The following is a 10,659-nucleotide window of genomic DNA, read 5'->3' as shown; positions in this document are numbered from 1 at the left end:
TTTTTTGCTTTTATAAAAGCCATAGTAAAGAAAGATGTACTTCATTATAAATGTATTAATTCCTTTGGCAAAATTTCACATTCATAAGTGTAAATTCAGCGCTAAAAAACCTAGTTTTGTATTTTTTCTCCATGAAGTTGAACATTATATTAATCTGATTTCTGGCCCAAACAACAAAAAGGCTGTTAAAACTGTCAACATATGGTCCTCTTTCCATTTGTAATGGCCTATAAGCTTCCCCTGGCAATCTTGTTTTATATTTTGTTTATTTTTTAATTGTTGTATGTTATGTATGTTTTGGCTATTCACATGTGATTCAAACCCTTTATTTGCAATTTAAAAAAAATAAAAAAACAAAAAATTCATAAACAAACTAAGTTCACAAATGTATGCTAACATATTTTAACAGCTGTTGGAAAACAATTTGTCTTTAGCAAACTTTTAAATTCTTATCAGAGTTGTTGAGTACAATGTCCACAAGTTTGACTGACTGACACTAAACACACGAGGCCTTTAGTTATGAGGGGTGGAAGTAACAACTATTAATACATAGTTACAGTATGAAGTAACAAAATAAAGTGATCAATTATCAAGTGATTCAATAATATAAAGCTGATTTGATTAAAACAGTCGTGATATAATGAAAAAAAAAAAAAAAAGAGTGCAAGGGGGTAAGCTTCGCTTCAGAGCTCGAATCTCCTATGGCGCCATTTTGATGCTACAAAGCGATCACCCGACGTTAGCATTCCATTGACTGCCATTCATTTTGACGTCACTTTGACAGCGAATAACTTTACATCTGAAACGTTTAAAGACTTTATTTGTCCATTGTTTATTTCTAAAGAAACACGACAATGTATAAAAGGCTCCATTACCTTGTACCTCACGTTATGGCTCCGTAGTATAGGTTTTTGTAACTATAGGCTAACGATTGTGTCATAACCACGCGACTTACTGTCGCATAGTAGAGGAATTACCGTATAGTACAGGAGAAGCTCGCAGGCAGTTTGGCTTTACATTAGCTATTTAAGATGACATATTAATGTTAACTAGCATTTTAGTTAGCAATAATTAGCCTGTGTCCATGTTATCTCCTAACATATACCTACGCTCTCCGTATCTGCAAGATTGGGAATGATTGAGATTTCTCTTGGCACAGCTACCAGAAGACTTACAACTTTCAGACACGTTGCTCACGTCACATTTACGTCGTTTCTCTCAGTTGGAGGCTGCGCAGTAACGCTCAGCCCTCACCGGAAAAGTGCTTCTAATGGCCTTCACTGGTCTCCATCCAGAGCAACGGGATCTTTTTGGGCCATTCCAGTCTACGAGAGAGAGAGTGGCGATATGCACTTATATACGTTGATTCAAGATCCAACTATTAATCTGAGAAGAAGAAGAAGAAGAAGGAGAATTGATCTTCTGATCCTCATCTCGGGCCAGTGGCGCAATGGATAACGCGTCTGACTACGGATCAGAAGATTCTAGGTTCGACTCCTGGCTGGCTCGAAATTTTCTCTTTGCGAGTAATTGTTGACCAAGTGTTCTTCATTTCTTACCAATCAAACCCAAAGCTACCTTCCATTATTTGTCAATCAAAAGAGATCTCATATCCATTTCTTACCAATCAAAAAAGCGCCTGAAAGACAAAAAAAGTCCAGGGTGCTCAGAAAGTTCAATCAAATTGAAGGTGCTCTTTGGGGTCGAGAATTCAATTGAATGTAGAGAAAAAGAAAAAAATCCAGGGGCACTCTTCTTCAAAATTACTTTTTGAAGAAGCCTTTATTTTACTGGCTATTTCATGATAGAACATTTAAAAGCAAGTCGGGTTGCTTCTCCCAATGTTTTTTACATTTTCTATCATGAAATAGCCAGTAAAATAAAGGCATTTTAAGGATATAACGTTATTGCTACTATAAACGGTAGTGTATTACAGTAGGCTAAACGTCACCGTCAAATGTCGTGCATTAAACCTGTTGCATGTTCATTAAATGTATGTATTTATTTGCCCGCGATGTCATATTGTGGTGCACTTTTCTAGTTAAGAAAAGTATAACGTTAGTCAACAGGATACATGAATATTACATTACTGTAAACGTTATGTCTAAAGTAACGTCAACTATGTTAAGTAACGTTGTCAGTATCTTACGTTAAAGTTAGCTGTAATTTTATATAACGTTATTCAAAACAACACAATAGTTTCTGATAATTTTGCCAATTGTTAGTAACGTTAGAGAGAGAGAGATAGAAAGAGAGAGACAGAATTGATAGTGGATTGAATTGAAATTGAATTTATATCAATCCCATCTAAGCTATATTACTTTTAGACTAGCATTCAAACGTTTACCCTAACTTCAGTCCACTGCAGTATTTGTTGACAACAAAATACTTTGAGGGGTCGAGATCGAAAAAGTGCTTCTAAAGGCCTTCACTGGTCTCCGTCCAGAGCAACGGGATCTGTTGGTTCATTCTTATATACTGTCTATGCCTACTACCCTTCCATGCCCTTTCCGCGCTCAACTCCCGTTTTTTTGGTTATCGGGTCAGTTCATATTACTTTGATTAAAATGTCTTTTACCTGCCTTATTCTTTCTTTACCAAAATAGTTGTATCTGTTGTTCCCATTCTTTACCAGTTGAAAGTTTTCGCAAAGTGTTACAAACAACTTAGCTTTAGGCCTATTCCACCTTTCCTCGGCTGTAGGTAGCACGTTGTTAGCTTCCGTTGCAATTTTACTAAAATGTTGCTTCAGCTATACAGGAAAACCCTCCCAGGTAAAAGTAATTGGTTAGTGTTATATTATGATGCACTAATATAAAGTTTCAGAGCTTTTCACATAACTTTAACAACTGGCCAAAGTAAGATCCTGATACGACTAGACACAGATTACCAGGGCTTTCCTTTTTAGTTAAGTAGTTAACCTTTCGTAGTAGTTTCCTTGTTATAAGAGAAAGGTCTTCAAGCTTCCAACTGTCTACCACGCAATGGATGAGGCAGTCCAAAACGTTTAAAATGTTGCTGCTTCACTAATTGCTTTCATGTAAATTGAGTCATTATCGGCCTTGTTCATTTTAGAGTTGAGGCTTTTATTTTGTAAAGAGAACTAGTTCTAATACGTGGGTTTCCTAGACGACGAAAACATTTTCTAACGTAAAATAATTTAAGATGTATTTATTGCTTTAGTGAAAATCAGCAGAGTGGCGCAGCGGAAGCGTGCTGGGCCCATAACCCAGAGGTCGATGGATCGAAACCATCCTCTGCTAGGGGTTATTTTTCTGCACACGATTCTTACTTTGTTTCCAATTGTGAAGAAATATAATTTACGTTAACTAATATGTCTGCCCATATTGTTTGTTAGTTCAATAAGAAAAAACTACCTACTGTCAGCCATATTTGTTAGATTTTTGTGAGCGGCCAGCAGAGGGCACTGTTGTTCCACATTTCAACACTATAGCGTACCAATGCTTATATTCAACTTATCAATGCTCATTTTCAACTTAGGATGATCACTCTTTCTCCAAAATATTGTTCTCCAGAACATTCCTAAACGGCACCGTGAAAACTCCTCATGGACACGAAGTCTCAAATCCTTCATATCCAGGATGTTTATGACAACAATAATGTGTTCTCTGTGTTAACATCAAATAAGGGAGAATAAAGCAGAGAAGCAGGTCAGTTTCCATGTTTTGCCAGAGTCAATCCCCACTGTACTGACTCGGGAAATCTGTAAAAATATGAGTAATGCTTGTTGTCCCTTTTCACAAGGCACTGAACAGCTTTTTCCCCTCCGCCACTAGCTTTATCAACAAGGCCCGGAACCCACCCTGACTCTCCACCTCTGGCTCTTCATGCCACTGTTCTCTCTCTGCTGTAATGCTCTTTGCTCTTTATTTTTTTTTTTTTTAATTTCTATCTTTATTTTTAATTTAATTCAATACATACTGTGTACATATACTTATACTTATATTGTTTATACCTATACTTATATTGTTTAATATTCCATCTAGAGAATGTGTGACGTGCACCAACAACACCAAAACAAATTTGTTAAAAAACGTACATGGCAATAAAACCCTATGATTCTGATTCTGATTCTGAAACACCTCTTTTCTGCAGTGGGGATTGCTCAGTGGCCATCAACAGTAGAATGTGGTCATACTTGGAATCTCCAATTTAAGTAACTCAATAAATTGTGCTTAAAATAAAATATAATACTGAGCTCATCCTGCCCTCTAAAAGAAAGGCGTAAGCAGGTTTTAACTTTGTTATCTAACACTCAACCCTCAACCCTGTGCTGAAACTATTTACATTATCAATCTGCTAAATATTTTTTTAATTCATTGATTAGTTGTTTTGTCTATAAAATGTCTGAAAATAGTGAAAATGCCTAATATTATATTATCCTTTCTCAGAGCCCAATGTGATACATTCAGCTTACTTGTTTTGTCTGACCAGCAGTCCAAAACCCAAATTAGAATAGAACCCCATTCTGTGTACTATTATATCTTACAATGACAAGTAGCAAACCCACACACAAGTTAATCAACTGATAAAAACTATATTCAGACAGGATGCTTTCTGGCAAGTTTTATTTTAGGTGTTGTAGCTGTGGACATCAAATCCTTTTACAATTGTCATATATTTTACAATGGTGTTGTAAAAACATGATCTTTTTGCCCTCACTCAGTTCCAGAGACCACACCACTGACTTGTCCATCAAGGCCTCAGCCAGACAGTGCTTCAGATGAACTCCTCCTCAACACCTTCAAGGCTTTTGAACTACACCCCCTGCCTCCACTGTCCTGTGCTACTAGGACCTGAAAGCTGAGGTGATGGGTACTTTAGTGGAAGAGACTTTGCACTGCTCCCGTGCATTTATTTGCTGTCTCTTTTTCTGTCTTCTCTCTCATACAGTGTTCTGTCTCGCTGTATCTCTATTTCAGTCTCTCTCAGGCCTGACCACAAAATGACAGACCTGCTGTATATTAAAGGACCCTGCCCATGCGTCCTCTCCCGGTCACCTCCCTCTCCATGGGCCTTTATAAGTCTCTCACACAGAGGGGGCACTACTTTCCAAAGAGGGACCGTGCTCAAGCATCTGGAAGGCTCGCCAGTTTGCAAACCCACCTTATTCACCCATAGCCGGGGATCTTCTGTCTAAACGCTAACCATGGACAACCATTCGTACAACTTCCCCTCAGACTGCACCCCGCTTACCAACTGTAAGTCTGCCCGTAAGCCGGCTGGATCCACTGTGGTGAACATGGGCAACACCGGCAAGAATGCTCCACGGGACTATCTAGTCTGGTCGCTGTGCAACACCTTGTACGTTAACTTCTGCTGCCTGGGATTCATGGCTCTCGTCTACTCCATCAAGGTGAGATCGTGTTCTCTTTATTTATTTATTTATTTATTTATTTTGTGCCACACATTACTTGGAAGTTTCAGTTTGGACCGTTTTCATGACTCATGCAACATCCCAGAAATGAACTGAAGTGTCAAAAGGAAGAAGGTAGGATGAGGCTGCATGTGTTTATGTTTAAGATAAGATGTCCAAACAATGACTAAAGGATTCTGTCTCTATAGCTATTTCTAACATTTCAAGGGCCAAGCCATTGTTCACTGTCATGTGAAAATGGTTTGAATTGACACTGTTTATATTAACTTTAAAAAAACAAACTGTTTTAAAGCCATCACTATTCATTGTAACTCCAAGCTTTATTAATGTTTATGAACTGATTAAAAAACAGTTTTATTTACTGGTAGGGTAGAAACACTGGAATATACTTGACAATTTTGAAATTGGTAAACAATATACAATATAATGTATGATTTGATTAGTGGTACTCTGGTGCAACCTAATCTGGGGAGGGAAAGATTTAATGCCTTTTGTAATGTGAGTTTGGCAGAAAAAGACAAGGGTGGGTCGAGTTGGCAAGGAAAGCTTTAAAACAATGGGCATGTTGTGGCAAATACCACATTGGGAAATAAACCACAGGAAAATACCAGCACTACAGTATACTTTCTAAAAGAGCAAGAAGGACCTCGGCATTACTTCTTTGCCAAGGTCAGGGATAATTTTGGCATGGCTGGATTTAGAGCGCCAGAAAATATTTTTTGTAAAATGGTAAAAAAAGCAATATGTTTCAACCATGGTGGAGACCTGTTATTGTCCATTGTCAGATGGCATACACAGTAGAAAGTTGGGTTGCTCTTCATCACAGTAGAAACAGAAACGTAAACCACAACAACATCTTTTCTCACTAAAAGACGGCTTGAAGATCCATGAAAATGCCATATGCAAAGCAAGATTGGACAAACTGTGTGATTACCAGAATAAAAAGGTTTATAAAAAAAAACTCCACACAAAAGGGTGTGTATACCCTTTTAATTGAGGTATTATTTTTTTTAATCTTTCATCTGTGTGCATAGGGATCATCTGTGTGCTCTGAATCACAGGCCTAGTATTGGCTCACCACCCAAATTAAAGACAGTGACTGGCTGCTCGTCTAGGGAGTTAAAAATGGTGTAATTGGCATCCTTCTAATGGGCAAGTACTCAAGGGAAATTAGAGAGTGCTGGTAAAAGACTCAGCCTGGTCCGTTCCAAAATATAAGGATACACTAACAAGCAGCTCAAGGATTTCATATCACTCCACCCTTGTTCAACCTTGAATCTGCGCTCTAAAAACTGGGAATTATGGGACAAGCTGTGATGAACTGGTTGTAAAAAAAAAAGACACGACTGAACATTATATCATGCCTTTGTTTGCCCACCTCCTTTCACTATTTACAGAATACATGGATGTAGACGCAAGCATTTTTGTTCTTTATGTACATAAATTGTCCCTAGAAAGATTTAGCTGGACCATGCAGGAGAGTCAAAGCTTTTATGTAGTTAGTAGTCTTGAAGCTATTATGAAACATATTGATTCTTCATTTCTGTATTAGTTAATACTGACTGCACTGGTTGCGTGTAATGATGTGAGTTTGTGTGTGTGTGTGTGTGTGTGTGTGTGTGTGTGTGTGTGCCTCTGTGTAGGCCAGGGACCAGAAGACTCAGGGCAACCTGCAGCTGGCCCAAGAGTGCTCAGACAAGGCTAAGTGGTACAACATCCTGGCAGCTGGCTGGAACCTGCTGATTCCACTTCTGGCCGTCGTCCTGCTCGTCCTCCTGCTCATCCACCTGGGCACGTCCGAAGGCTCCTTTGACTTCTTCGGAGAGGACGGCTTCCAAAACTTCATGAAACTGTTCAGTTGGTAAATGGAGGCAAAGGGAGAGAAAAAACTACCAAAAAACACACAAAGTCAACCCATGCACACTAACCGGGAGAGGGTATTTGATACAATGCAGCAGATGAGGGCTAGCTGACATAATAGCTCTTTATTTTTAGCCAGTCTAAGCCAAGCAATAAAGGAAATCTACATGGAAATCAGGACCCGCGCTGGGCTAAAATCTGCTCAGCACTAAAATGATCCTAACTGGTGAGAAAGAAATGCAAGCCTTGGTTTGTGTATTACAGGAATGTCCTCTTTGTGGTGCACCAGTACTAATGCTGGTAGTAAAAATTAAAGACTAAAACGGGACATTCAACTACTATCTGAGAGTTACACATACAAAAAAAATGGATAAAACATAATACTTTTGGACCATTGAGCTAAAACTAATGATAAAAGTTTATGTTCAGTCAAAGCAACACAACGATTTGATACTTGTGTGCCAACACTTAATCAGAATTTGTAATGCGAGTGCTGTGGGAGATTAGTATTGGTGCATCCCTCGTTGTAATGTCAGTATTAGAGGGAGTTCAGCTTACACATGGCAGTCTCCCAGACACGGTCAGTAGAAAGCTAAGGTTGATCAAAGACTGAACAGCCTGAAATGGAGACGAGGGGAACAAACAGACTGAAGAACGGCTGAAAGATTAAGCAAGCAGCTCCTCTGGGTCCTTTTTGTTGTTATTTATTGTATTTATGTTGAGTAGAAATTTTGATGACAGCTGAAATTATAAGAACGGAGTAATGTGGAGCCAAAGTCTGAATGTCACGATAATGAGAAGCCACTTGACAAAGGACAATCAACATTCACCTCCCATTAATAGCCACTTATTTTTCTTCTTTCAGCTGTTTGTTTTTTTCTTACTGTACAAAATACATCTGTTTGGTCATTATTTACAGTATTTTATTAGTATTTTGGTGTTAAGTATTCTAATTTTACATCATGTTGTTGCTGACCTCTTGCGAGTGAGCTAAATAAACCAGATACTGTTAAGTCAGTATTGCATTGAAAAACAAATAAGTCTTTATTTTCTTTTTCACATGATGCTTTTTCTTACTTTATCAAACATTTCTAGGTCTTTTTCAGATCCCCTCTTAATGAACACGGGGATGAAGAGATTTCCGTTCAAATGGCTGTTGCGGTTGCGCTGCTGGAACCTACACCCAATTTTAAAGTGATCATTTTGGGCTTCATAGGTTTGATTCTGGGGCGGGTCTGAGGGAACGGGCAAGGCATGGTTGTTTTCATCCCAGCTGTGAGCCTGCTGCTGTACCAACTATATACAGAGCATCCCATTTTAGGAAACTGTTTAAGTGTGCCCTTGGTTTAAGGCAGGGCCGCCCAGGCAGACCACTACAGAAGAGTCAGCAGCAATGGAGAGGCCTGCAATGGGATGAGATGGGTCATTTCCCCTCAATCTGCTCTCAGTCTGAGGAATTATTGCAGATGACTTACCATTTTATATTAGCCCTTTGCTGGATGGTCAGTTTGTAGCCTGAGCCAATGTATGTTTATTACTGCTTGGTCCCACCTTTAGGGTCAGGTCAGGCTTCCAAAGACACCAGATATGACATGCCCATAGAAATATGTTTAAAATATAGCACCAGAAATATGTTTAAAATCATGACATCAGACATGTAATGCTATATTGGACAGAAATGCTTGTGTTTTTATTAAATTAAGGAGTGGAACTAGTATATTCACATAAAAATGGTAGGCAGGCATGCAAATCAAGGAAGATGTGATAGCAGATAATCAATCACATTTGTACTTGCATAAGGTATGTGAAATACACCCATTGAGATGGCCTTGAGCAATACAAAGAGACTAAATCTGAATGTCCTACAGAAAACCATCAGTGGCTCCATTTGTCTCCCTGCTCCTCGTCTCTTGCTTTGATGACTTGGGTGTCCCGCTCCTCCAGACCTCCCACCCTCTGGACTCCTATCATATTAGCAGCCTCTCCTTTTCTCGCAACTTTATTTATACGCACCCAAATCACAGCCTCTAGCTTCCAAATTTCTATTTTCCTCCTGTGGTCGGAGAGAAATGCATACAGATGTCTGAGCCACAGAGAATTACAGGCTAGGAGCTGGCACTGCAGAGGGAGGGGACGCTAACTTCTCGCTGCTCTTTCTGGGGAGCTGCTTGCTACAGCTGAGGCCTGGGGAAGCAAGAGGAATACATGCAGGAAGGACTCATACACATGGCATGGCATAAGTCAGGTTCAACAAAACTCTCCTTACTCTTCAACCATGACTAAAACAAATTTTAACCGTAAACTAGACTTAATCATGGAGTTTAATCACATTAAATAAGCAGTAAGTTCAACAGTTAGTTTTCTCAATCCAAGCACAATATTTATGCTGTTTACTGATATATAAACAACTACATTTTTAGGGATTTTAATGTATCATTTAATGACATTTATTTATGTGTTTATATTCTAATTAATTTAACCTCAAACCTTTCTGACTTAGACAATTTCACACTTGATTCTTATTTGTATATGACCGAATCCAGTGAGAAGCTAATTTCAGACCACATTTTGAAATGTCCCAAAAACAACAACCAGCACTATGATATCCATCTTCTTGTCTGTATAAATGACTTAGCTTTTTCAACACACTGGATAAACTGCTGATTTTCTTTCAGCCTATTGTGCTACAGTGATGCCTATTACATCAAAATACTGTATCTTGTGTGCAAAGCTGACACTGCACACAAGATGGTGCAAGAGGAAAGCTCATGGAGTAGCCAATGTGGAAAGGGTTTTATTTTAATTTAGCAAGTCATTAAGAACAAGTTTTTACTTACAATGGCGGCCTGACAAGTGACAAAGCCACTTAGGAAATACAATATTTGTCATCTTTAGGGGTTTATTAATGTGCTCAGTAGGGGTGCACGATTCAGAAAATGTCACGATTCAATTCAATATCGATTTTCAGGCTCAAGATTCGATTCAAAATCGATTTTAGAAAAATGATTCTCAATAAAAAAAACAAAAAAAACAACGATTCACAGTCTGAACATGTAGTTACTTTTCCCATATGATTGCAGTAGACATACAATAAAAAAAAAAAATGAATTTTTTATTTTATTTTTTTAAATTAAAAAATATGAATCAATTTTTGGAATTCTATGAATCGATTTTGAATCGGTAGAGCTGGAATCGTGATTCGAATGGGAATCGATTTTTTTGCACACACCTAGTGCTCAGTAAATATCAACATCTATATATTAGATTTTGACATTTCATATGAAAAAAAAAATGTTGACCTAAGTATGGCACTATAGCAAAGGTCTTGGGGTCCCCAGAAATTTAACAATTTATACTCAAGGGGTCCAATAACATTTTATGTCAATCTTAGAATAACCATG

The 10,659-nt window shown here is 38.3% G+C and overlaps 1 protein-coding gene and 2 non-coding genes across 3 annotated transcripts; all 3 read left to right on the top strand.

The window, feature by feature from the left end:
* The first annotated feature begins 1,436 nt into the window (after positions 1-1,436).
* trnar-acg (transfer RNA arginine (anticodon ACG)) lies at positions 1,437-1,509 on the top strand. The gene has a single exon. It is a non-coding gene; the product is annotated as a tRNA-Arg (tRNA).
* Positions 1,510-3,191: 1,682 nt separating this feature from the next.
* Positions 3,192-3,263, top strand: trnam-cau (transfer RNA methionine (anticodon CAU)). Its single transcript has one exon. It is a non-coding gene; the product is annotated as a tRNA-Met (tRNA).
* Positions 3,264-4,691: 1,428 nt separating this feature from the next.
* Positions 4,692-8,191, top strand: LOC144521562 (interferon-induced transmembrane protein 5-like). The gene is made up of 2 exons (XM_078256118.1): positions 4,692-5,377; positions 7,042-8,191. Exons 1-2 carry the CDS (start codon positions 5,171-5,173, stop codon positions 7,261-7,263), a joined length of 429 nt encoding a protein of 142 aa, XP_078112244.1. The 5' UTR covers positions 4,692-5,170; the 3' UTR covers positions 7,264-8,191.
* The last annotated feature ends 2,468 nt before the right edge of the window (positions 8,192-10,659 follow it).

This window comes from Sander vitreus, chromosome 8 (assembly GCF_031162955.1).
Source record: "Sander vitreus isolate 19-12246 chromosome 8, sanVit1, whole genome shotgun sequence".
NCBI lineage: Eukaryota > Metazoa > Chordata > Actinopteri > Perciformes > Percidae > Sander > Sander vitreus.
The sequence above is the reverse complement of the archived record's forward strand: the minus strand, read 5'-3'. Positions and strand labels throughout refer to the sequence as shown.

Excerpts from the sequence above, each read along its gene's own strand:
- LOC144521562 (XM_078256118.1), top strand. The coding sequence starts at position 5,171 with ATGGACAACCATTCGTACAACTTCCCCTCAGACTGCACCCCGCTTACC. Across the intron at positions 5,378-7,041 it reads CTCTCGTCTACTCCATCAAG|GCCAGGGACCAGAAGACTCA; the intron begins GTGAGATCGTGT and ends GCCTCTGTGTAG.